The sequence below is a fragment of the Ovis canadensis genome, chromosome 15 (genome assembly GCF_042477335.2).
Source record: "Ovis canadensis isolate MfBH-ARS-UI-01 breed Bighorn chromosome 15, ARS-UI_OviCan_v2, whole genome shotgun sequence".
Classification (NCBI taxonomy): domain Eukaryota; kingdom Metazoa; phylum Chordata; class Mammalia; order Artiodactyla; family Bovidae; genus Ovis; species Ovis canadensis.
The window spans coordinates 13900356-13926670 of record NC_091259.1 but is presented as its reverse complement, the minus strand read 5'-3'; the positions used below and the strand labels follow the sequence as shown (position 1 = coordinate 13926670).

General features: G+C 40.2%; 1 protein-coding gene across 50 annotated transcripts in view; it reads right to left on the bottom strand.

The window, feature by feature from the left end:
• The window catches only part of TMEM123 (transmembrane protein 123), an 87163-nt gene that overhangs the window by 46155 nt on the left and 14693 nt on the right, over window positions 1-26315 (bottom strand). For 3 of the 50 annotated variants that reach the window (XM_069554832.1, XM_069554844.1, XM_069554849.1), the window contains exons 4-11: window positions 24577-24636; window positions 20646-20705; window positions 15297-15353; window positions 10995-11054; window positions 7733-7792; window positions 5637-5690; window positions 3541-3594; window positions 1443-1499 (exon numbers count right to left, since the gene is read on the bottom strand). In XM_069554832.1, the coding sequence (XP_069410933.1) occupies window positions 1443-1499; window positions 3541-3594; window positions 5637-5690; window positions 7733-7792; window positions 10995-11054; window positions 15297-15353; window positions 20646-20705; window positions 24577-24636 (462 nt within the window). The remainder of the gene's footprint in view (window positions 1-1442; window positions 1500-3540; window positions 3595-5636; window positions 5691-7732; window positions 7793-10994; window positions 11055-15296; window positions 15354-20645; window positions 20706-24576; window positions 24637-26315) is intronic. The other 47 variants (XM_069554833.1, XM_069554845.1, XM_069554854.1 and 44 more) reach the window with 20 other exon arrangements.

The following is a 26315-nucleotide window of genomic DNA, read 5'->3' as shown; positions in this document are numbered from 1 at the left end:
GGAAAAGACCCTGATGCTGGGAAAGATTGAGGGCAAAAGAAGAGGGGGCAACAGAGGATGAAGTCATTGGATGGATTGCTGCTAAGTCGCTTCAGTCGTGTCCGACTCTGTGCGGACCCCATAGATGGCAGCCCACCAGGCTCCCCCGTCCCTGGGATTCTCCAGGCAAGAACACTGGAGTGGGTTGCCATTTCCTTCTCCAATGCAGGAAAGTGAAAAGTGAAAGTGATTAATCAGTGATCTGATTAAATGGACAAGAGTTTGAACAAACTCTGGGAGACATGAAGGACCGGGAAGCTTGGCATACTGCACTCCATGGAGTCACAGACACAGACACGACTTAGTGACTAAACAACAACAAATCACTTACATGTGGAATCTAAAATATGGAGCAAATGAACCTATCTATGAAGTAGAAACACACTCACAGACATAAAGAACAGACTTAGGGTTTCCAAGGTGGAGCCCGGGTCGGGGAGGGAGGGACTAGGAGTCTGGGGTTAGTAGATGCAAACTGTTATATTTAGAACTGAGAAACTGCTCAGGGAACTCCATTTACTATTCTGCAATAAACCACAATGGAAAAGAAAATAAAGAATGTATCTATGTATATAACTAAATCATTTTGCTGTACAGCAAAAATGAACACAACATTGTAAAATAACTGTAGTTCAATAAAAACTTAATAAAAAATATCCATGACAATCAATAAATATTTGTTGAATAAAAGTAGAAAATATGGGTCCACTGATAGGATTTGTATACCTTTTTTAAGTTTCTACCTCTGTCACTCTTAACAAAGGCAGTGAGAAGATAAACTAAATATCACTTAGAAGAAACATGCATTGATGTTACTATTATTTATAACATCAGTCTGGTTCCTAATTTACATGTTAATTGAGAAAATCAAGGAAGAAATCCATCTGTCCCAAACTAAAAGCACAAGAAAAAGGCCTCATCTATTGTTTCAATAAGGAAGCAAGGCCATGGATAGAAATTTAACTCTTGGGTGAAATATAAGCAGGGTCTCCTTAGAGGCCACCAAGGCAAATAAAGGCTGCCATGGCTGAACAGCTTTAAGTGATTTCTTCTACCAACAAGATCAGCAGATTTATGAATTCTAGTTCATAACCATAGGCAGAGCGCACAATGTCACACCAAAAAATGGGCTTGAAAACTCAGTAATACATTCCAGTATGTTTCTATTAATAGTTTTAGAATTTACTCACAACTTTGCTAGACTGAGAAAGATGGTGAATCCAGTGAACTATCATTTCCTGATGCCTCCTAAGGGAAGCCTTTGATGGTAGGCTTTAAGTATTCACAAACGCACAAATCATGGTTAAGACAGGTCAGTGTACCAGCTTACATGTACTGGACTAGCTGATATTACTTTATGTATGCTAGGCAGATAATCCATTTTCTGTCCTTTTTAAACTCACCTTTTTCGTTACCATTGGGCTTTTCTTCAGACTGAGTATTATCCTGGTTTTGAGATCCTATAAAAACAAAGAAATATTCTGTGAAGAACAGACATCAATACTTAACTAACGATACTGGCAATATGCTTCTCCCTCGCTTTTCTTTTTCTATCGGCCTCTGATGGGTGAGAGGGTAGATTATTCCACAGGAAATTCTACTTTTGCACTGTTTCTATGAAACATGCCTTGAAACTGTTCATAAACCTAGATCTGTATCACTGGATTTTTTCAGACAGAAGACATATAGCTAATATAACAATTACCAGGTACTTACTATGTCCCAGCCACCAATAAAATAGCTTGGACATAAGGCCTTGTGGTTATGAGGAATTTCTACTACTGACAACTCTGCTCTTCTGAGGAGAGTGGACCAGCCTTACTATTAACGAGTGCCCCAGGTCTTGTGCACCAGCACGCCTAACTTCATACAATGGAGAGAAGATGAAGTGGCTTAGATTTTCACGTAAACTTGGACACCTTCTTGATATAATCCTTTGAAATTTTAACTAGTAACTTACCCTTTGGAAAAAGTTTGGAGGAATTCATGCTCCAGTTAAGCAACTTTTCAGGGTGCATTATTCACCCTGGATCTTTATATAATGGAAGATTAGACACATATATTACATGGGAGGCGAGCAAGTATGTTATTGTGTACTTTCCCAAAGAAGGCCGCCCCAACCAAAAACCTCCCAAGTACAAAGAAAGTAGGCAAAAACAATTCTGAAGAAGCTATGTTTACTCTGTCTGCCAATTTATTCCTCTTGCTGGAACCATAATCCATTTATCCCAAAAGACTATGGTGTGCAGATTAAAGCTGAAAAAGATCAAGGTCAGTAGACTAGTATTTAGATGTATTTAGCAGCAGGTAGCAAATAACTGACAATATTACCAAGGGCTTACTACATGCCACGCCTTGTGGGAGCATGTAACCTGCCTTAGCCCATCTAATCTGCAAAACAATTCTGTGACAGGAACACAGCTAGGCAGTGACAGAAGGGAACTCCATTTACTATTCTGCAATAAACCACAATGGAAAAGAAAATAAAAAGAATGTATACATGTATATAACTAAGGCATTTTGCTGTACAGCAGAAATGAACACAACACTGAAAATTAACTGCACTTCAATAAAAAATTCGTAAAAAATCTCCATGACATTGCACAACATTGTGAATGTATTATATGCCATCTACACTGAAGAATGACTGCATTGTGAATTTTATGTTATGTGTATGTTTCAACAATAAAATAACACAAGAAACAAAGAAAAACTCCAAGCAGTCAGAGCTTGGTCCCTTTTGTACTACGTCCACACATTAAAGACACTCAATAAATATTTGTTGAATAAAAGTAGAAAATATGGGTCCACTGATAGGATTTGTGCACCTTTTTTAAGTTTCTATCTCTGTCACTCTTAGTAAAGGCAGTGAGAAGATAAACTAAATATCACTTAGAAGAAACATGCATTGATGGTACTATTATTTATAACATCAGTCTGGTTCCGAATTTACATGTTAATTGAGAAAATCAAGGAAGAAATCCATCTGTCCCAAACTAAAAGCACAAGAAAAAGGCCTCATCTATTGTTTAATAAGGAAGCAAGGGCATGGATAGAAATTTAACTCTTGGGTGAAATATAAGCAGGGTCTCCTTAGAGTCCACCAAGGCAAAATAAGGCTGCCATGGCTGACCAGCTTAAAGTGATTTCTTCCACCAGCAAGATCAGCAGATTTATGAATTCTAGTTCATATCCATAGGCAGAGCGCACAATGTCACACCAAAAAATGGGCTTGAAAACTCAGTAATACATTCCAGTATGTTTCTATTAATAGTTTTAGAATTTACTCACAACTTTGCTAGACTGAGAAAGATGGTGAATCCAGTGAACTATCATTTCCTGATGCCTCCTAAGGGAAGCCTTTGATGGTAGGCTTTAAGTATTCACAAATGTACAAATCATGGTTGATAGGTCACTGTACCAGCTTACATGTACTGGACTAGCTGATATTACTTTATGTATGCTAGGCAGATAATCCATTTTTTTCCTTTTTAAACTCACCGTTTTTGTCACCATTGTGCTTTTCTTCAGACTGAGTATTCTGGTTTGGAGATCCTATAAAAACAAAGAAATATTCTGTGAAGAACAGACATCAATATTTAACTAACGATACTGGCAATATGCTTCTCCCTCGCTTTTCTTTTTCTATCGGCCTCTGATGGGTGAGAGGGTAGATTATTCCACAGGAAATTCTACTTTTGCACTGTTTCTATGAAACATGCCTTGAAACTGTTCATAAACCTAGATCTGTATCACTGGATTTTTTCAGACAGAAGACATATAGCTAATATAACAATTACCAGGTACTTACTATGTCCCAGCCACCAATAAAATAGCTTGGACATAAGGCCTTGTGGTTATGAGGAATTTCTACTACTGACAACTCTGCTCTTCTGAGGAGAGTGGACCAGCCTTACTATTAACGAGTGCCCCAGGTCTTGTGCACCAGCACGCCTAACTTCATACAATGGAGAGAAGATGAAGTGGCTTAGATTTTCACGTAAACTTGGACACCTTCTTGATATAATCCTTTGAAATTTTAACTAGTAACTTACCCTTTGGAAAAAGTTTGGAGGAATTCATGCTCCAGTTAAGCAACTTTTCAGGGTGCATTATTCACCCTGGATCTTTATATAATGGAAGATTAGACACATATATTACATGGGAGGTGAGCAAGTATGTTATTGTGTACTTTCCCAAAGAAGGCCACGCCCACCAAAAACCTCCCAAGTACAAAGAAAGTAGGCAAAAACAATTCTGAAGAAGCTATGTTTACTCTGTCTGCCAATTTATTCCTCTTGCTGGAACCATAATCCATTTATCCCAAAAGACTATGGTGTGCAGATTAAAGCTGAAAAAGATCAAGGTCAGTAGACTATGTATTTAGATGTATTTAGCAGCAGGTAGCAAATAACTGACAATATTACCAAGGGCTTACTACATGCCACGCCTTGTGGGAGCATGTAACCTGCCTTAGCCCATCTAATCCGCAAAACAATTCTGTGACAGGAACACAGCTAGGCAGTGACAGAAGGGAACTCCATTTACTATTCTGCAATAAACCACAATGGAAAAGAAAATAAAAAGAATGTATACATGTATATAACTAAGGCATTTTGCTGTACAGCAGAAATGAACACAACACTGAAAATTAACTGCACTTCAATAAAAAATTCGTAAAAAATCTCCATGACATTGCACAACATTGTGAATGTATTATATGCCATCTACACTGAAGAATGACTGCATTGTGAATTTTATGTTATGTGTATGTTTCAACAATAAAATAACACAAGAAACAAAGAAAAACTCCAAGCAGTCAGAGCTTGGTCCCTTTTGTACTACGTCCACACATTAAAGACACTCAATAAATATTTGTTGAATAAAAGTAGAAAATATGGGTCCACTGATAGGATTTGTGCACCTTTTTTAAGTTTCTATCTCTGTCACTCTTAGTAAAGGCAGTGAGAAGATAAACTAAATATCACTTAGAAGAAACATGCGTTGATGGTACTATTATTTATAACATCAGTCTGGTTCCGAATTTACATGTTAATTGAGAAAATCAAGGAAGAAATCCATCTGTCCCAAACTAAAAGCACAAGAAAAAGGCCTCATCTATTGTTTAATAAGGAAGCAAGGGCATGGATAGAAATTTAACTCTTGGGTGAAATATAAGCAGGGTCTCCTTAGAGTCCACCAAGGCAAAATAAGGCTGCCATGGCTGACCAGCTTAAAGTGATTTCTTCCACCAGCAAGATCAGCAGATTTATGAATTCTAGTTCATATCCATAGGCAGAGCGCACAATGTCACACCAAAAAATGGGCTTGAAAACTCAGTAATACATTCCAGTATGTTTCTATTAATAGTTTTAGAATTTACTCACAACTTTGCTAGACTGAGAAAGATGGTGAATCCAGTGAACTATCATTTCCTGATGCCTCCTAAGGGAAGCCTTTGATGGTAGGCTTTAAGTATTCACAAATGTACAAATCATGGTTGATAGGTCACTGTACCAGCTTACATGTACTGGACTAGCTGATATTACTTTATGTATGCTAGGCAGATAATCCATTTTTTTCCTTTTTAAACTCACCGTTTTTGTCACCATTGTGCTTTTCTTCAGACTGAGTATTCTGGTTTGGAGATCCTATAAAAACAAAGAAATATTCTGTGAAGAACAGACATCAATATTTAACTAACGATACTGGCAATATGCTTCTCCCTCGCTTTTCTTTTTCTATCGGCCTCTGATGGGTGAGAGGGTAGATTATTCCACAGGAAATTCTACTTTTGCACTGTTTCTATGAAACATGCCTTGAAACTGTTCATAAACCTAGATCTGTATCACTGGATTTTTTCAGACAGAAGACATATAGCTAATATAACAATTACCAGGTACTTACTATGTCCCAGCCACCAATAAAATAGCTTGGACATAAGGCCTTGTGGTTATGAGGAATTTCTACTACTGACAACTCTGCTCTTCTGAGGAGAGTGGACCAGCCTTACTATTAACGAGTGCCCCAGGTCTTGTGCACCAGCACGCCTAACTTCATACAATGGAGAGAAGATGAAGTGGCTTAGATTTTCACGTAAACTTGGAAACCTTCTTGATATAATTCTTTGAAATTTTAACTAGTAACTTACCCTTTGGAAAAAGTTTGGAGGAATTCATGCTCCAGTTAAGCAACTTTTCAGGGTGCATTATTCACCCTGGATCTTTATATAATGGAAGATTAGACACATATATTACATGGGAGGCGAGCAAGTATGTTATTGTGTACTTTCCCAAAGAAGGCCACGCCCACCAAAAACCTCCCAAGTACAAAGAAAGTAGGCAAAAACAATTCTGAAGAAGCTATGTTTACTCTGTCTGCCAATTTATTCCTCTTGCTGGAACCATAATCCATTTATCCCAAAAGACTATGGTGTGCAGATTAAAGCTGAAAAAGATCAAGGTCAGTAGACTATGTATTTAGATGTATTTAGCAGCAGGTAGCAAATAACTGACAATATTACCAAGGGCTTACTACATGCCACGCCTTGTGGGAGCATGTAACCTGCCTTAGCCCATCTAATCTGCAAAACAATTCTGTGACAGGAACACAGCTAGGCAGTGACAGAAGGGAACTCCATTTACTATTCTGCAATAAACCACAATGGAAAAGAAAATAAAAAGAATGTATACATGTATATAACTAAGGCATTTTGCTGTACAGCAGAAATGAACACAACACTGAAAATTAACTGCACTTCAATAAAAAATTCGTAAAAAATCTCCATGACATTGCACAACATTGTGAATGTATTATATGCCATCTACACTGAAGAATGACTGCATTGTGAATTTTATGTTATGTGTATGTTTCAACAATAAAATAACACAAGAAACAAAGAAAAACTCCAAGCAGTCAGAGCTTGGTCCCTTTTGTACTACGTCCACACATTAAAGACACTCAATAAATATTTGTTGAATAAAAGTAGAAAATATGGGTCCACTGATAGGATTTGTGCACCTTTTTTAAGTTTCTATCTCTGTCACTCTTAGTAAAGGCAGTGAGAAGATAAACTAAATATCACTTAGAAGAAACATGCATTGATGGTACTATTATTTATAACATCAGTCTGGTTCCTAATTTACATGTTAATTGAGAAAATCAAGGAAGAAATCCATCTGTCCCAAACTAAAAGCACAAGAAAAAGGCCTCATCTATTGTTTTAATAAGGAAGCAAGGGCGTGGATTGAAATCTAACTGATGGGTGAAATATAAGCAGGGTCTTCAACTGGTCCACCAAGGCAAATTAAGGCTGCCATGGCTGACCAGCTTAAAGTGATTTCTTCCACCAGCAAGATCAGCAGATTTAGGAATTCTAGTTCATATCCATAGGCAGAGCGCACAATGTCACACCAAAAAATGGGCTTGAAAACAGTAATACATTCCAATATGTTTTTATTAATAGTTTTAGAATTTATTCACAACTTTGCTAGACTGAGAAAGACGGTGAATCCAGTGACTTTCATTTCCTGAAGCCTCCTAAGGGAAGCCTTTGATGGTAAGCTTTAAGTATTCACAAACGCACAAATCATGGTTAAGACAGGTCAGTGCACCAGCTTACATGTACTGGACTAGCTGATATTACTTATGTATGCTAGCCAGATAATCCGTTTTCTGACCTTTTAAAACTCACCTGCTTGGTTCTTACCATCGGAGTTTCCTCCAGACTGAGGATTATTCTGGCTTGAAGATCCTATAAAAACAAAGAAATATCCTGTGAAGAATGGCCAGCAATATTGAACTAAGGGTACTGGCAATATGTTTCTTTCGGCCTCTGAGGGGTGGCAGGGTAGATTATTCCACAAGAGGTTCTACTTTTGCACTGCTTCTATGAAACATGCCTTGAAACTGTTCATAAATCTAGATCTGTATCACTGGATTTTTTAAGACAGAAAACATGTAGCTAATGTAACACTTACCAGGTACTTCCTATGTGCCGGCCACTGATAAAATAGTTTGGACATGAGGCCATGTGGTTATGAGGAACTTCTAGTACTGATAACTCTGCTCTTCTGAGGAGAGTGGACCAACCTTACTATTAACAAGTGCCCCAGGTCTTGCGCACCAGCACACCTAACTTCATACAATGGAGAGAAGATGAAGTGGCTTAGATTTTCATGTAAACTTGGAAACCTTCTTGATATAATTCTTTGAATTTTTAACTAGTACCTTAAAATGTGGAAAAAGTATGGAAGAATTCTATGCTCCAGTTAAGCAACTTTACAGGGTGCATTATTCACCCTGGATCTTTATATAATGGAAGAAAAAACACATATATTACATGAGAGGTGAGCAAGTATGTTATTATGTACTTTCCCAAAGAAGGCCGCCCCACACCAGAAACCTCCCAAGTACAAAGAAAGTAGGCAAAAACAGTTCTGAAGAAGCTATGTTTACTCTGTCTGCCAATTTCTTCCTCTTGCTGGAACCATAATCCATAATCCTGCCTTGCAGGCAGATTCTGGCCACCCAGCCAGTAAGATGCAGATTCTCAGATGGGGACCAGGCTGTTTGATTCCAAAGTGCATACATGAGAGTGCCAAATTGAAGTGCTGATTTTCTACGATAAACCTGCTTCTGCCCGCATGTTCCCAGTTGTTGCATTGCTGGTTGCTCAACATTAACACCAGGAAGTTATCTTTTGATTCTTCCTTCTTCCTCACTCCACCATCCAATCCATTAGCAATGATTTCAGTTCCACACCCCAAGTAGATCTAGACTCTACCCTCTTATCCCCATTATCCCATGTCTTCATCTTTTGCCCAGATTACAAGAGCCTCCTGTTTTTCTCTCCCTGCTGCTGTCACTTTTACGACAGATGTTTTCCATTTTCCTTTTTTCTGGCTTGAGGAAGAAGGCAGAAACTGCCCTCTTTCTCTCTTTCCAGTTTTAAGACCTCTTCACCTTTTTCAAAAAACACTTAGGAAGTAGCTACTGTGTGCAAGCACTGAAATGAATGTCTTGGATAATCTAAGTACAAGGAGGCGGGTGCTTTACATGACAAAAAAGACCAAGTATTACAACAGAATTCTTCACTAAATGGACTTATGTTCATAAAGTGGCACAGATTCATTAGATTAATTTCATCTCCTAAGTGGCTACCCATTATGGTGGCTTTTTAAGTCTGGAAATCACTGTATACATAGCTTATTAAAAAGCAGAGATATTATTTTGCCACAAGTCCATCTAGTCAAAGCTATGGTTTTTCCAGTAGTCATGTACAGATGTGAGACAGACCTTAAAGAAGGTTTCACACAAAGAATTGATGCTTTTAAATGTGGTGCTGGAGAAGATTCTTAAGAGTCCCTTGGTCAGCAAGGAGATCAAACTAGTCAATTCTAAAGAACATCAACCTCAGTATTCACTGGAAAGACTGATGCTGAAGCTACAATACTTTGGCCACCTGATGCAAAGAGCTGACTTATTGGAAATGACCCTGATGCTGGGAAAGATTGAGGGCAAATAAGGGGGCAACAGAGGATGAAGTGACTGGATGAATTAATCACTCATTATTCGGTGATCTGATTAAATGGACAAGAGTTTGAGGAAACTCTGGGAGACATGAAGGCCAGGGAAGCTTGGCATGCTGCAGTCCATGGGGTCAAGAGTCAGACACGACTTAGTCACTAAACAGGAAGAAATCACTTATATGTGGAATATAAAATATGGTACAAATGAACCTATCTATGAAGTAGAAACAGACTCACAGACATAAAGAACAGACTTAGGGTTTCCAAGGGGGAGCCTGGGTCGTGGGAGGGACTAGCAGCTGGGGGTTAGTAGATGCAAACTGTTACATTTAGAACTGAGAAACCACAGTGGTGCTCAGGGAACTCCATTTACTATTCTGGAATAAATCATAATGGAAAAGAAAATAAAAAGAATGTATACACGTATATAACTAAGTCATTTTGCTGTATAGCAGAAATGAACACAACATTGTAAATTAACTGCACTTCAATAAAAAATTACTGAAAAATCTCCATGACACTGCACAACATTGTGAATGTATTTAATGTCACCTCTACACTGAAAAATGACTACATTGTGAATTTTATGTTATGTGTATGTTTCAACAATAAAATAACAAAAAAACAAAGAAAAACTCCAAGAAGTCAGAGCTTGGTCCCTTTTGTACTATGTCCACACATTAAAGACACTCAATAAATATTTGTTGAATAAAAGTAGAAAATATGGGTCCACTGATAGGATTTGTGCACCTTTTTTAAGTTTCCACCTCTGTCACTCTTAATAAAGGCAGTGAGAAGATAAACTAAATATCACTTAGAAGAAACATGCGTTGATGGTATTATTATATATAACATCAGTCTGGTTCCTAATTTACATGTTAATTGAGAAAATCAAGGAAGAAATCCATCTCTCCCAAACTAAAAGCACAAGAAAAAGGCCTCATCTATTGTTTCAATAAGGAAGCAAGGGCATGGATAGAAATTTAACTCTTGGGTGAAATATAAGCAGGGTCTCCTTAGAGTCCACCAAGGCAAAATAAGGCTGCCATGGCTGGCCAGCTTAAAGTGATTTCTTCCACCAACAAGATCAGCAGATTTAGGAATTCTAGTTCATATCCATAGGCAGAACACACAATGTCACACCAAAAAATGGGCTTGAAAACTCAGCAATACACTCCAGTATGTTTCTATTAATAGTTTTAGAATTTACTCACAACTTTGCTAGACTGAGAAAGATGGTGAATCCAGTGACTTTCATTTCCTGATACCTCCTAAGGGAAGCCTTTGATGGTAGGCTTTAAGTATTCACAAACGCACAAATCATGGTTAAGACAGCCTGTGTACAGGCTTATATGTACTGAACTAGCTGACATTACTTTATATATGCTAGGCAGATAATCCATTTTCTGACCTTTTAAAACTCACCTGCTTGGTTCTTACCATTCGAGTCACCTCTAGACTGAGAATTATTCTGGCTTGAAGATCCTATAAAAACAAAGGAATATCCTGTGAAGAACAGCCATCAATATTGAACTAAGGGTTCAGTTCAGTTCAGTTCAGGCGCTCAGTCGTGTCCGACTCTTTGTGATCCCATGAATCGCAGAGTGCCAGGCCTCCCTGTCCATCACCAACTCCTGGAGTTCACTCAGACTCATGTCCATCGAGTCAGTGATGCCATCCAGCCATCTCATCCTCTGTCGTTCCCTTCTCCTCCTGCCCTCAATCCCTCCCAGCATCAGAGTCTTTTCCAATGAGTCAACTCTTTGCATGAGGTGGCCAAAGTACTGGAGTTTCAGCTTTAGCATCATTCCTTCCAAAGAAATCCCAGGGCTGATCTCCTTCAGAATGGACTGGTTGGATCTCCTTGCAGTCCAATGGACTCTCAAGAGTCTTCTCCAACACCACAGTTCAAAAGCATCAATTCTTTGGCGCTCAGCCTTCTTCACAGTCCAACTCTCACATCCATACATGACTACTGGAAAAACCATAGCCTTGACTAGATGGACCTTAGTTGGCAAAGTAATGTCTCTGCTTTTGGCAATATATTTCTTTCGGCCTCTGAGGGGTGGCAGGGTAGATTATTCCACAAGAGGTTCTACTTTTGCACTGCTTCTATGAAACATGCCTTGAAACTGTTCATAAATCTAGATCTGCATCACTGGATTTTTTAAGACAGAAAACATGTAGCTAATGTATCACTTACCAGGTACTTACTATGTGCCAGCCACTGATAAAATAGTTTGGACATGAGGCCATGCGGTTATGAGGAATTTCTACTACAGACAACTCTGCTCTTCTGAGGAGAGTGGACCAGCCTTACTATTAACGAGTGCCCCAGGTCTTGTGCACCAGCACGCCTAACTTCATCCAATGGAGAGAAGATGAAGTGGCTTAGATTTTCACGTAAAATTGGAAGTTTCTTGATATAATTCGTTGAATTTTTAACTAGTACCTTAAAATGTGGAAAAAGTATGGAAGAATTCTATGCTCCAGTTAAGCAACTTTTCAGGGTACATTATTCACCCTGGATCTTTATATAATGGAAGATTAGACACATATATTACATGGGAGGCAAGCAAGTATGTTATTGTGTACTCTCCCAAAGAAGGCCGCCCCCACACCAGAAACCTCCCAAGTACAAAGAACGTGGGCAAAAACAATTCTGAAGAAGCTATGTTTACTCTGTCTGCTTATTTCTTCCTCTTGCTGGAACCATAATCCATTTATCCCAAAAGACTATGGTGTGCAGATTAAGGCTGAAAAAGATCAAGGTCAGTAGACTATGTATTTAGATGTATTTAGCAGCAGGTAGCAAATAACTGACAATATTACCAAGGGCTTACTACATGCCACGCCTTGTGGGGAGCATGTAACCTGCATTAGCCCATCTAACCCCGAAAAGAATTCTGCGACAGGAACACAGCTAGGCAGTGACAGAACACCACTGGAAGACCCACAGGAGACCCACAGGGGACCACCCAGCTGGTTTTAGTTGCTCCGCTGTGTCTGACTCTTTTTGATCCCGGGGACTGTAGCCCACGAGACACATCTGTCCATGGAGATGCTCCAGGCAAGAATACTGGAGTGAGTAGCCATGTCCTCCTCCGGGGGATCTTCCCAACCCAGCTATCGAATCTGGTCTCCTGCACTGCAGGTGGATTCTTTACCATCTGAGCCACCAGGGAAGCCCATGAATACTGGAGCGGGTAGCTGATCCATTTCTCCAGGGGATCTTTCCCACCCAGGAATCGAACCACGGTCTCCTGCCTTGCAGGCAGATTCTGGCCACCCAGCCAGTAAGCGGCGGATTCTCAGATGTGGACCAGGCTGTTTGATTCCAAAGCGCATACATTAGAGTGCCAAATCAAAGTCCTGGTTTTCTACAATAAAGCTGCTTCTGCTCGCATGTTCCCAGATGTTGCATTGCTGATTGCTCTACCCTAACACCAGGAAGTTATCTTTTGATTCTTCCTTCTTCCTCACTCCACCATCCAATCCATTAGCAATGATTTCAGTTCCACACCCCAAGTAGATCTAGACTCTAACCATTTATCCCCGTTACCCCATGTCTTCATCGTTTGCCCGAATTACAAGAGCCTCCTGTTTTTCTCTCACTGTTGTCACTCTTAACACGGACGTTTTCCATTTTTCTTTTCTCTGGATTGAGGAAGAAGGCAGGAACTGCCCTCTTTCTAAGCTCTTTCTAGCTTTAAGACCTCTTCACCTTTTTCAAAAAATACTTAGGAAGTACCTACTGTGTGCTAGCACTGAAATAAAGAATGTCTTGGACGATCTAAGTAAAGGGAGGTGGGTGCTTCACGTGACAAAAAAAGACCAAGTATTACAGCACAATACTTCACTAAACGGACTTAATTAAGTTCATAAAGCGGCTCAGATTCATTAGATTAATACCATCTCCTAAGTGGCTACCCATTATGGTGGCTTTTGAAGTCTGGAAATCACTTTATACATCGCTTATTAAAAAGCAGAGATATTATTTTGCCATCAAAGGTCCATCTAGTCAAAGCTATGGTTTTTACAGTAGTCAGCTCAGATGTGAGTCAGACCATAAAGAAAGCTCAACAAAAAGAACTGATGCTCTTGAATGTGGTAACGGAGAAGATTCTTAAGAGTCCCTTGGACAGTAAGGAGATCAAACCATTCAATCCTAAAGAAAATCAACTTCTATATTCATTGGAAAGACTGATGCTGAAGTTACAATACTTTGCCCACCTGATGCAAAGAGCTGACTCATTGGAAAAGACCCTGATGCTGGGAAAGATTGAGGGGAAAAGAAGAAAGGGGCAACAGAGGATGAAGTGATTGGACGGATTAATCAATGATTAATCAATGATCTATTAAATGGACAAGAGTTTGAGCAAACTCTGGGAGACACGAAGGACAGGGAAGGTTGGCATGCTGCAGTCCATGGGGTCATAGACACAGACACGACTTAGTGACTAAACATCAAGAAATCACTTATATGTGGAATCTAAAATATGGAGCAAATGAACCTATCTATGAAGTAGAAACACACTCACAGACATCAAGAACAGACTTAGGGTTTCCAAGGGGGAGCCTGGGTCAGGGAGGGAGGAACTAGCAGCCAGGGGTTAGTAGATGCAAACTGTTATATTTAGAACTGAGAAACCACAGCGGTGCTCAGGGAACTCCATTTACTATTCGGCAATAAACTACAATGGAAAAGAAAATAAAAAAAGAATGTATACATGTATAATCATTTTGCTGTACAGCAAAAATGAACACAACACTGCAAATTAACTGCACTTCAAAAAAAAAATTACTAAAAAATCTCCATGACATTGCACAACATTGTGAATGTATTATAGTCACCTCTATACTGAAAAATGACTACATTGTGAATTTTATGTTATGTGTATATTTCAACAATAAAATAACACACAAAAAAAGAAAAACTCCAAGAAGTCAGAGCTTTGTCCCTTTTGTACTGTGTCCACACATTAAAGACACTCAATAAATATTTGTTGAATAAAAGTAGAAAATATGGGTCCACTGATAGGATTTATGTACCTTTTTAGAGTTACTACCTCTGCTGCTCTTAATAAAGGCAGTGAGAAGATAAGCTAAGTATTACTTAGAAGAAACATGCGTTGATGGTACTATTATTTATAACATCAGTCTGGTTCCTATCTTTACATGTTAATTGAGAAAATTAATGAAGAAATCCATCTGTCCCAAACTAAAAACAAAGAAAAAAGCCTCATCTATTGTTTCATTAAGGAAGCAAGGATATGGATAGAAATTAAACTCTTGGGCAAAATATAAGCAAGATCTCCTTAAAAGTCCATCAAGGAAAAATAAGGCTGCCATGGCTGACCAGCTTAAAGTGATTTCTTCCTCCAGCAAGATCAGCAGATTTATGAATTCTAGCTCATATCCATAGGCAGAGTGCACAATGTCACACCAAAAAATGGGCCTGAAAACACAGTAATAAATACCAGTTATGTTTTTATTAATAGTTTTAGAATGTATTCACAACTTTGCTAGACTGAGAAAGATGGTGAATCCAATGAACTATCATTTCCTGATGCCTACTAAGGGAAGCCTTTGATGGTAGGCTTTAAGTATTTACAAATGCACAAATCATGGTTAAGACAGGTTTGTGTACAGGCTTACATGTACTGGACTAGCTGATATTACTGTATGCTAGGCAGATAATCGGTTTTCTGGAATTTTTAAACTCACCTCCTTGGTTATCATTAGAGTTTCCTACAGACTGAAGACTATTCTGGTTTGAGGTTCCTATAAATACAAAGAAATATCCTGTGAAGAACAGCCATCAATACTTAACTGGCAATATGCATCTTTTTTGTTTCCTTTTGGCCTCTAGGGGGTGAGAGGGTAGATTATTCCACAGGAAGTTCTACTTTTGCACTGTTTCTATGAAACATGCCTTGAAACTGTTTATAAAACTAGATCTGCATCACTGGATTTTTCCAGACAGAAGACATATAGTACGTCTTCCAGACAGAAGACGTATAGTAACACTTACCAGGTACTTACTATGTGCCAGCCATTAATAAAATAGTTTGGACATGAGGCCTTGTGTTTATGAGGAATTTCTACAGACAACTCTGCTCTTCTGAGGAGAGTGGACCACCCTTACTATTAATGTGTGGCCAAGTCTTGTGCACTAGCACGCCTAACTTCATACAATGGAGAGAAGATGAAGTGGCTTAGGGTTTTCACATAAACTTGGAAGCCTTCTTGATATAACTTGTTGAATTTTTAACTAGTATCTTACAATTTGGAAAAAGTATGGAAGAATTCTATGCTCTAGTTAAGCAACTTTTCAGGGTGCATTATTCACCTTGGATCTTTATATAATGGAAGAAAAAACACATATACTACATGGGAGGTGAGAAGTGTGTTATTGTGTACTTTCCCAAAGAAGGCCCTCCCCCCACCAAAAACCTCCCAAGTACAAAGAAAGTAAGCAAGAACAATTCTGATGGTACTATTTTTACTCTGTGTACAAATTTCTTTCTCTTCCTAGAACCATAATGCATTTATCCCAAAAGATTATAGAGTGAACATTAAACTTGAAAACTCAAGGTCAGCGGACTATGTATTTAGAGGTATTGAGCAGCAGGTAGGAAATAATCGACAATATTATGAAGGGCTTACTACATGCCACACCTTGTGGGGAGCATGTAACCTGCATTAGCCCATGTAACCCTCAAAACAAATCTGCGACAGGAACACACCTAGGCAGTGACAGAAGACCCACAGGAAGACCCACAAGAGGCCACCCAGCTGTGTTTAGTTGCTCCGCTGTGTCTGACTCTGTGATCCCGCGGACTGTGGCCCACCAGGCACCTCTGTCCATGGAGATGCTCCAGGCAAGAATACTGGAGTGAGCTGCCATGTCCTCCTCTGCCAGGGTCCTGCCCTGGTGGGTCCAGGGTAATTCCAAGGGCAGATGGAGTAGGCGAGGAAAAACTTACTTATTTAGAAATATAAGAGAGAGATTAGGAAAGAATAGTGTAGTGGGAAATTTAGTGGAGAAAAGAGGCTGAATAACTTGGTTTACGTGGAAAACTAATTAAGTTCCAAGACAAGGAACTTGCACCATCTACATTAGGCCACCGGCGCCCACTTGAATAGCGGAGGGTGCCTGGCCTTAGGCTCCCTCTTGCGTGGGTCTTAGAAGCCAGGGCAAGTAAGTAGACTCGGGGAGCCTCCATGTCCCAGATGGGAATTCAGCCTGAAAAGAAGAGGGAGGGAGAGGGAGAAAGAGAGAGAGATTTGACACGGGGGGAGCCAGATTTCCAAGAAACCAGTTTGAGAAGCTGGTCTGAGAAACTGGTCCATCCTTTATTGTTCGTAAAGGCTTTTTATACCTTTTTTTGTACATAGAGATCAATGGATAATATAAAATTGTGCAGTGTCAACAGCCCTGACTCTTATCGAGACCAGGCTTTCTCTCTGCATACCTAGTTGTATACACAAGTCTTAGGTGATTTACATCATCTTCTGGCCAGAAGGCCAATTAGCATTTTACAGCCCTTTTCTGATAGTGTTGTTCTTCCCAAAGTCTGGTGCCACTCTTAGAAAGCACTAAATAAAGTTACATTCTTACATAGCAAGGACACAACAATTTATAACGAGGAAAAGGAGTACAGTGATTTATAACAAAGAGAAAAGTAATTAACTCAAAAGTCTAGTATTGATAACATCAAAACTACTATATTCCTATTTCTGCATCCCATTTACATTGATTAATATCCTCCCAGGTGCCTAAAAGATAAAGGATATGGAGGCCTGGCGGCAAACATTAACTCAACAAACTCTTCACCAAACTAATTCTTAACTCTAAAGCCTCTATATCTTTAAGATGTTTTAAGCTTCGTGCAAATTGTAAAAGTCCGGGCAGACCGATCAGGTAAGTTTGAAAGCCATCAAAGGGGTTTACAGCTGAGACATTCTTTTCATATGCAGGAGACTGTTAACTGGAGCTCTGAATTAACTCTTTCAGGTATAGCCCCCTGTTATATCAGAAGAGTAGAGTATAGCAGACAGTAAACAGACAGATTGTGGTTTCGGGGTAGATGCTCAGGCAGAGGATCCCTTGAGACCTAACTCGCCTTGCCCATCAGGTCTCTCCATATGACCTTGTCATGGGTGGCATCTCCCGTGCTGGCTCCTGGCACTCCTCCAGGGGATCTTCCCAACCCAGGGATGGAATCCAGGTCTCCTGCACCGCAGGCGGACACTTTACCATCTGAGCCACCAGGGAAGCCCATGAATACTGGAGTGGGTAGCCGATCCCTTTCTCCAGGGGATCTTTCCCATCCAGGAATCGAACCAGGGTCTCCTGCCTTGCAGGCAGATTCTGGCCACCCAGCCAGTAAGCGGCAGATTCTCAGATGTGGACCAGGCTGTTTGATTCCAAAGCACGTACATGCGAGTGCCAAACTGAAGGGTTGATTTCTACGATAAACTTGCTTTGCCTGTACGTTCCCAGTTGTTGCATTGCTGATTGCTGAACCCTAACACCAGGAAGTTATCTTTTGATTCTTCCTTCTTCCTCACTCCACCATCCAATCCATTAGCAATGATTTCAGTTCCACACCCCAAGTAGATCTAGACTCCATCCTCTTATCCCCATTACCCCATGTCTTCATCTTTTGCCCAGATTACAAGAGCCTCCTGTTTTTCTCTCCCTGCTGTTGTCACTCTTATGATTGATGTTTTCCTTTTTTCTGGCCTGAGGAAGAAGGCAGAAACTGCTGTCTTTCTAAGGTCTTTCTAGTTTTAAGACCTCTTCACCCTTTTTCAAAACTACTTAGAAGTACCTACTGTGTGCCAGCACTGAAATAAAGAATGTCTTGGATGATCTACGTTCAAGGAATCGGGTGCTTTACCTGACCAAAAATTCCAAGTATTATAGCAGAATACTTCACTAAATGGACTTAAGTTCATGAAGTGACACAGATTCATTAAAGATTAATTTCATCTCCTAATTTCTACGCATTATCGTGGCTGGTGGCTTTTGTAGTCTGTAATCACTTTGCTGCTGCTGCTGCTAAGGTGCTTCAGTCGTGTCCAACTCTATGCGATCCCATAGACGGCAGCCCACCAGGCTCCCCCATCCCTGGGATTCTCCAGGTGAGAATACTGGAGTGGGTTGCCATGTCCTTCTCCAAAGGATGAAAGTGAAAGTGAAAGTGAAGTCACTCAGTCGTGTCCGACTCTTAGTGACCCCATGGACTGCAGCCTACCAGGCTCCTCCATCCATGGGATTTTCCAGACAAGAGTAATGGAGTGGGGTGCCATTGCCTTCTCCAGGAATCACTTTATACTTAGTTTATTAAAACGGTCCAACAAAGGTCTGTCTAGTCAAAGCTATGGTTTTGCAGTAGTCATGTACAGATGTGAGTCGGACCATAAAGAGGGCTCAACACAAAATAACTGACGCTCTTCATGTGGTGCTGGAGAAGATTTGTAAGAGTCTCCTGGACTGCAAGGAGATCATACCAGTCAATCCTAAAAAAAATCAACCCTCAATATTCATTGGAAGACTGATGCCGAAGCCACAATACTTTGGTCACCTGATGCAAAGAGATGACTCAATGGAAAAGACCCTGATGCTGGGAAAGACTGAAGGCAAAAGCAGAGGGGACAAAAGAGGATGAGGTGACTGGATGGATTAATCACTGATTAATCAGCGATCTGATTAAATGGACATGAGTTTGAATAAAGTCCAGGAGACATGAAGGACATGGAAGCCTGGCATGCTGCAGTCCATGGGGTCACAGAGTCAGACACAACTTAGTGATTAAACAACGACAAATCCCTTATATGTGGAATCAAAAAATGGAGCAAATGAACCTATCTTTGAAGTAGAAACAGACCCACAGACATACAGAACAGACTCTGGGTGTCCAAGGGGGAATGGGGTCGGGGAGGGGGGGACTAGGAGTTTGGGGTTAGTCAATGCAAACTGTAACATATAGACCTGAAAAACCACAACAGTACACAGGGAACTCCATTTGCTATTCTAGAATAAATCATAATGGAAAAGAGAATAAAAAAGAATGCATACAGGCATATAAGTAAGTCATTTTGCTGTACAGCAGAAATGAACACAACATTGTAAATTAACAGCAGTTCAAGAAAGTTACTAAAGAATCTCCATGACACTGCACAACATTGTGAATGTATTTCTGTAATGCCACCTCTACACTGAACAATGACTACATGGTGAATTTTACGTTATGTGTATGTTTCAACAATAAAATAACAAAAAAACAAAGAAAAACTCCAAGAAGTCAGAGCTTTGTCCCTTTTGTACTGTGTCCACACATTAAAGACACTCAATAAATATTTGTTGAATAAAAGTAGAAAATATGGGTCCACTGATAGGATTTGTGCACCTTTTTTAAGTTTCTACCTCTGTCACTCTTAATAAAGGCAGTGAGAAGATAAACTAAATACCACTTAGAAGAAACATGTGTTGATGGTACTATTATATATAACATCAGTCTGGTTCCTAATTTACATGTTAATTGAGAAAATCAAGGAAGAAATCCATCTCTCCCAAACTAAAAGCACAAGAAAAAAGCCTCATCTATTGTTTCAATAAGGAAGCAAGGCCATGGATAGAAATTTAACTCTTGGGTGAAATATAAGCAGGGTCTCCTTAGAGTCCACCAAGGCAAATTAAGGCTGCCATGGCTGGCCAGCTTAAACTGATTTCTTCCACCAGCAAGATCAGCAGATTTATGAATTCTAGTTCATATCCATAGGCAGAGTGCACAATGTCACACCAAAAAATGGGCTTGAAAACACAGTAATAAATACCAGTATGTTTCTATTAATAGTTTTAGAATCTACTCACAACTTTGCTAGACTGAGAAAGGTGGTGAATCCAGTGAACTATCATTTCCTGATGCCTACGAAGAGAAGGCATCACAAATGCACAAATCATGGTTAAGACAGGCCTGTGTACAGGTTTACATGTACTGGACTAGCTGATATTACTTATGTATGCTAGGCAGATAATCCATTTTCTGACCTTTTAAAACTCACCTGCTTGGTTGTTACCATTGGAGTTACCTCCAGACGGAGGAGTATTCTGGCCTGAAGATCCTATAAAAACAAAGAAATATCCTGTGAAGAACGACCATCAATATTGAACTAAGGGTACTGGCAATATGTTTCTTTCAGCCTCTGAGGGGTAGCAGGGTAGATTATTCCACAGGAAGTTCTACTTTTGCACTGCTTCTATGAAACATGCCTTGAAACTGTTCATAAATCTAGATCTGTATCACTGGATTTTTTAAGACAGAAAACATGTAGCTAATGTAACATTTACCAGGTACTTACTATGTGCCGGCCACTGATAAAATAGTTTGGACTGGAGGCCATGTGGTTATGAGGAATTTCTAGTACTGACAACTCTGCTCTTCTGAGGAGAGTGGACCACCCTTACTATTAACGAGTGCCCCAGGTCTTGTGCACCAGCACGCCTAACTTCATCCAATGAGAGAAGATGAAGTGGCTTAGGGTTTTCACATAAACTTGGAAGCCTTCTTGATATAATTCTTTGAATTTTTAACTAGTACCTTAAAATGTGGAAAAAGTATGGAAGCATTCTATGCTCCAGTTAAGCAACTTTTCAGGGTGCATTATTCACCCTGGATATTTGATATAATGGAAGAAGATTAAACATATATATTACATGGGAGGTGAGCAAGTATGTTAATGTATACTTTCCCAAAGAAGGTCCTCACCACCCCAAAAACCTCCCAAGTACAAAGAAAGTAGGCAAAAACAATTCTGAAGAAGCTATGTTTACTCTGCCAATTTCTTCCTCTTGCTGGAACCATAATTCATTTATACCAAAAGACTATGGTGGGAAGATTAAACCTGAAAAAAATCAAGGTCAGTAGACCATGTATTTAGATGTATTTAGCAGCAGGTAGCAAATAACTGTGGAGAAGGGAATGGCACCCCACTCCGGTACTCTTGCCTGGAAAATCCCATGGATGGAGGAGCCTGGTAGGCTGCAGTCCACGGGGTCGCTAAGAGTCAGAGTCAGACACGACTGAGTGACTTCACGTTCACGCATTGGAGAAGGAAGTGGCAACCCACTCCAGCGTTCTTGCCTGGAGAATTCTTGGGACGGAGGAGCCTGGTGGGCTTCCGTCTATGGGGTCGCACAGAGTCGGACATGACTGAAGCGACTTAGCAGCAACAGCAAATAATTGACAATATTACCAAGGGCATACTACATACCATGCCTTGTCGGGAGCATGTAACCTGCATTAGCCCATCTAACCCCCAAACAATTCTGCGACAGGAACACAGCTAGGCAGTGACAGAACACCACAGGAAGACCCACAGGAGACCCACAGGGGACCACCCAGCTGTGTTTAGTTACTCCGCTGTGTCTGACTCTTTCTGATCCCGTGGACTGTAGCCCATGAGGCACCTCTGTCCATGGAGATGCTCCAGGCAAGAATACTGGAGTGAGTTGCCATGTCTTCCTCTAAGGGATCTTCCCAACCCAGGGATGGAATACAAGTCTCCTGCACTGCAGGTGGATTCTTTACCGTCCGAGCCACCAGGGAAGCCCATGAATACTGGAGCGGGTAGCCGATCCCTTTCTCCAGGGGATCTTTCCCACCCAGGAATCGAACCAGGGTTTCCTTCCTTGCAGGCAGGTTTTGTCCACCCAGCCAGTAAGCAGAGGATTCTCAGATGTGGACCAGGCTGTTTGATTCCAAAGCGCATACATTAGAGTGCCAAATCGAAGTGCTGATTTTCTACAATAAAGCTGCTTCTGCTCTCATGTTCCCAGATGTTGCATTGCTGATTGCTCTACCCTAACACCAGGAAGTTATCTTTTGATTCTTCCTTCTTCCTCACTCCACCATCTAATCCATTAGCAATGATTTCAGTTCCACACCCCAAGTAGATCTAGACTCTATCCTCTTATCCCCATTACCCCATGTCTTCATCTTTTGCCCAGATTACAAGAGCCTCCTGTTTTTCTCTCACTGTTGTCACTCTTAACACGGACGTTTTCCATTTTTCTTTTCTCTGGATTGAGGAAGAAGGCAGAAACTGCCCTCTTTCTAAGCTCTTTCTAGCTTTAAGACCTCTTCACCTTTTTCAAAAAATACTTGGGAAGTACCTACTGTGTGCTAGCACTGAAATAAAGAATGTCTTGGATGATCTAAGTAAAAGGAGGTGGGTGCTTCACGTGACAAAAAAAGACCAAGTATTACAGCACAATACTTCACTAAACGGACTTAATTAAGTTCATAAAGCGGCTCAGATTCATTAGATTAATTTCATCTCCTAAGTGGCTACCCATTATGGTGGCTTTTGAAGTCTGGAAATCACTTTATACATAGCTTATTAAAAAGCAGAGATATTATTTTGCCATCAAAGGTCCGTCTAGTCAAAGCTATGGTTTTTACAGTAGTCAGGTACAGATATGAGTCAGACCATAAAGAAGGCCGAACACAATGAATTGATGCTTTTGAATGTGGTGCCAGAGAAGATTCTTAAGAGTCCCTTGGTCAGCAAGGAGATGAAACCAGTCAATCCTAAAGAACATCAACGTCAATATTCTTGGAAAGATTGATGCTGAAGTTACAATACTCTGGCCACCTGATGCAAAGAGCTGACTCATTGGAAAAGACCCTGATGCTGGGAAAGATTGAGGGCAAAAGAAGAAAGGGGCAACAGAGGATGAAGTGATTGGATGGATTAATCAATGATTAATCAGTGACCTGATTAAATGGACAAGAGTTTGAGCAAACTCTGGGAGACATTAAGGACTGGGAAGCTTGGCATACTGCAGTCCAAGTCCATGGGGTCACAGACACAGACATGACTTAGTGACTAAACAACAACAAATCACCTATATGTGGAATCTAAAATATGGAGCAAATGAACCTATCTATGAAGTAGAAACAGACTCACAGACATCAAGAACAGACTTAGGGTTTCCAAGGCGGAGCCTGGGTCGGGGAGGGAGGAACTAGCAGCCAGGGGTTAGTAGATGCAAACTGTTATATTTAGAACTGAGAAACCACAGCGGTGCTCAGGGAACTCCATTTACTATTCTGCAATAAACCACAATGGAAAGAAAATAAAAAAGAATGTATATATGTATATAACTAAATCATTTTGCAGTACAGCAAAAAATGAACACAACATTGTAAAATAACTGTGGTTCAAAAAAAATTAATAAAAAATGTCCATGACAATCAATAAATATTTGTTGAATAAAAGTAGAAAATATGGGTCCACTAATAGGATTTGTATACCTTTTTTAAGTTTCCACCTTTGTCACTCTTAACAAAGGTACTGAGAAGATAAACTAAGTATCACTTAGAAGAAACATGCATTGATGGTACTATTATTTATAACATCAGTCAGGTTCCTGTCTATCCATGTTAATGCCGAAAATCAAGGAAGAAATCTATCTCTCCCAAACTAAAATCATAACCAAAAAACCTCATGTACTGTTTCAATAAGGAAGCAAGGGTGTGGATTGAAATCTAACTGATGGGTGAAATATAAGAAGGGTCTTCAACTAGTCCACCAAGGCAAATTAAGGCTGCCATGGCTGACCAGCTTAAAGTGATTTCTTCCACCAGCAAGATAAGCAGATTTAGGAATTCTAGTTCATATTCATAGGCAGAGCACACAATGTCACACCAAAAAATGGGCTTGAAAACACAGTAATACATTCCAGTATGTTTTTATTAATAGTTTTAGAATTTACTCACAACTTTGCTAGACTGAGAAAGGCGGTGAATCCAGTGAACTATCATTTCCTGATGCCTACTAAGGGAAGCCTTTGATGGTAGGCTTTAAGTATTTATAAACGCACAAATCATGGTTAAGACAGGCCTGTGTACAGGCTTACCTGTACTGGACTAGCTGATATTACTTATGTATGCTAGCCAGATAATCAGTTTTCTGACCTTTTAAAACTCACCTGCTTGGTTGTTACCATTGGAGTTACCTCCAGACTGAGGATTATTTTGGCTTGAAGATCCTATAAAAACAAAGAAATATCCTGTGAAGAATGGCCAGCAATATTGAACTAAGGGTACTGGCAATATGTTTCTTTCGGCCTCTGAGGGGTGGCAGGTAGATTATTCTACAGGAAGTTCTACTTTTGCACTGCTTCTATGAAACATGCCTTGAAACTGTTCATAAATCTAGATCTGCATCACTGGATTTTTTAAGACAGAAAACATGTAGCTAATGTAACACTTACCAGGTACTTGCTATATGCCGGCCACTGATAAAATAGTTTGGACTGGAGGCCATGTGGTTATGAGGAATTTCTAGTACTGACAACTCTGCTCTTCTGAGGAGAGTGGACCACCCTTACTATTAACGAATGACCCAGGTCTTGTGCACCAGCACACCTAACTTCATACAATGAGAGAAGACGTAGTGGCTTAGGGTTTTCACGTAAACTTGGCAGCCTTCTTGATATAATTTTTTGAATTTTTAACTAGTACCTTAAAATTTGGAAAAAATATGGAAGCATTCTATGCTCCAGTTAAGCAACTTTTCAGGGTGCATTATTCACCTTGGATCTTTATATAATGGAAGAAAAAACACATATATTACATAGGAGGCAAGCAAGTACGTTATTGTGTACTTTCCCAAAGAATGCCTCCACCAACCCAAAAAACTCCGAAGTTCCAAAAATAAGCAATAACAATTCTGATGGAGCTATGTTTACTCTCTGCCAATTTCTTCCTCTTGCTGGAACCATAACCCATTTATACCAAAAGACTATGGTGTGAAGATTAAACCTGAAAAAGATCAAGGTTAGTAGACTATATATTTAGATGTATTTAGCAGCAGGTAGCAAATAACTGCCAAGACTATGAAGGGCTTACTACATGCCGCGCCTTGCGGGGAGAGGTAACCTGCATTAGCCCATCTAACCCCCAAACAATTCTGGGACAGGAACACAGCTAGGCAGTAACAGAACAGCACAGGAAGACCCACAGGATACCCACAGGAGACCACCCAGCTGTGTTTAGCTGCTCCGCTGTGTCTGACTTTGTGATCCTGTGGACTGCTGCCCACCAGGCACCTCTGTCCATGGAGATGCTCCAGGCAAGAATACTGGAGTGAGTTGCCATGTCCTCCTCCAGGGGATCTTCCCAACCCAGGGATGGAATCTAGGTCTCCTGCACTGCAGGTGGATTCTTTACCATCTGAGCCACCACGGAAGCCCATGAATATTAGAGTGGGTAGCTGATCCCTTTCTCCAGGGGATCTTTCCCACCCAGGAATCGAACCAGGGTTTCCTTCCTTGCAGGGAGATTCTGACCACCCTGCCAGTAAGCGGCAAATTCTCAGATGTGGACCAGGCTGTTTGATTCCAAAGTGCATACATGAGAGTGTCAAATCAAAGTGCTGATTTTCTACAACAAAGCTGCTTCTGCTCGCATGTTCCCAGTTGCTGCATTGCTGATTGCTCAACTTTAACACCAGGAAGTTATCTTTTGAGTCTTCCTCACTCCACCATCCAATCCATTATCAACGATTTCAGTTCCACACCCCCAAGTAGATCTAGACTCTACCCACTTACCCCCATTACCCCATGTCTTCATCTTTTGCCCAGATTACAAGAGCCTCCTGTTTTCCTCTTCCTGCTGTTGTCACTCTTATGACGGATGCTTTCCTTTTCTCTTTTTTTTGGCTTGA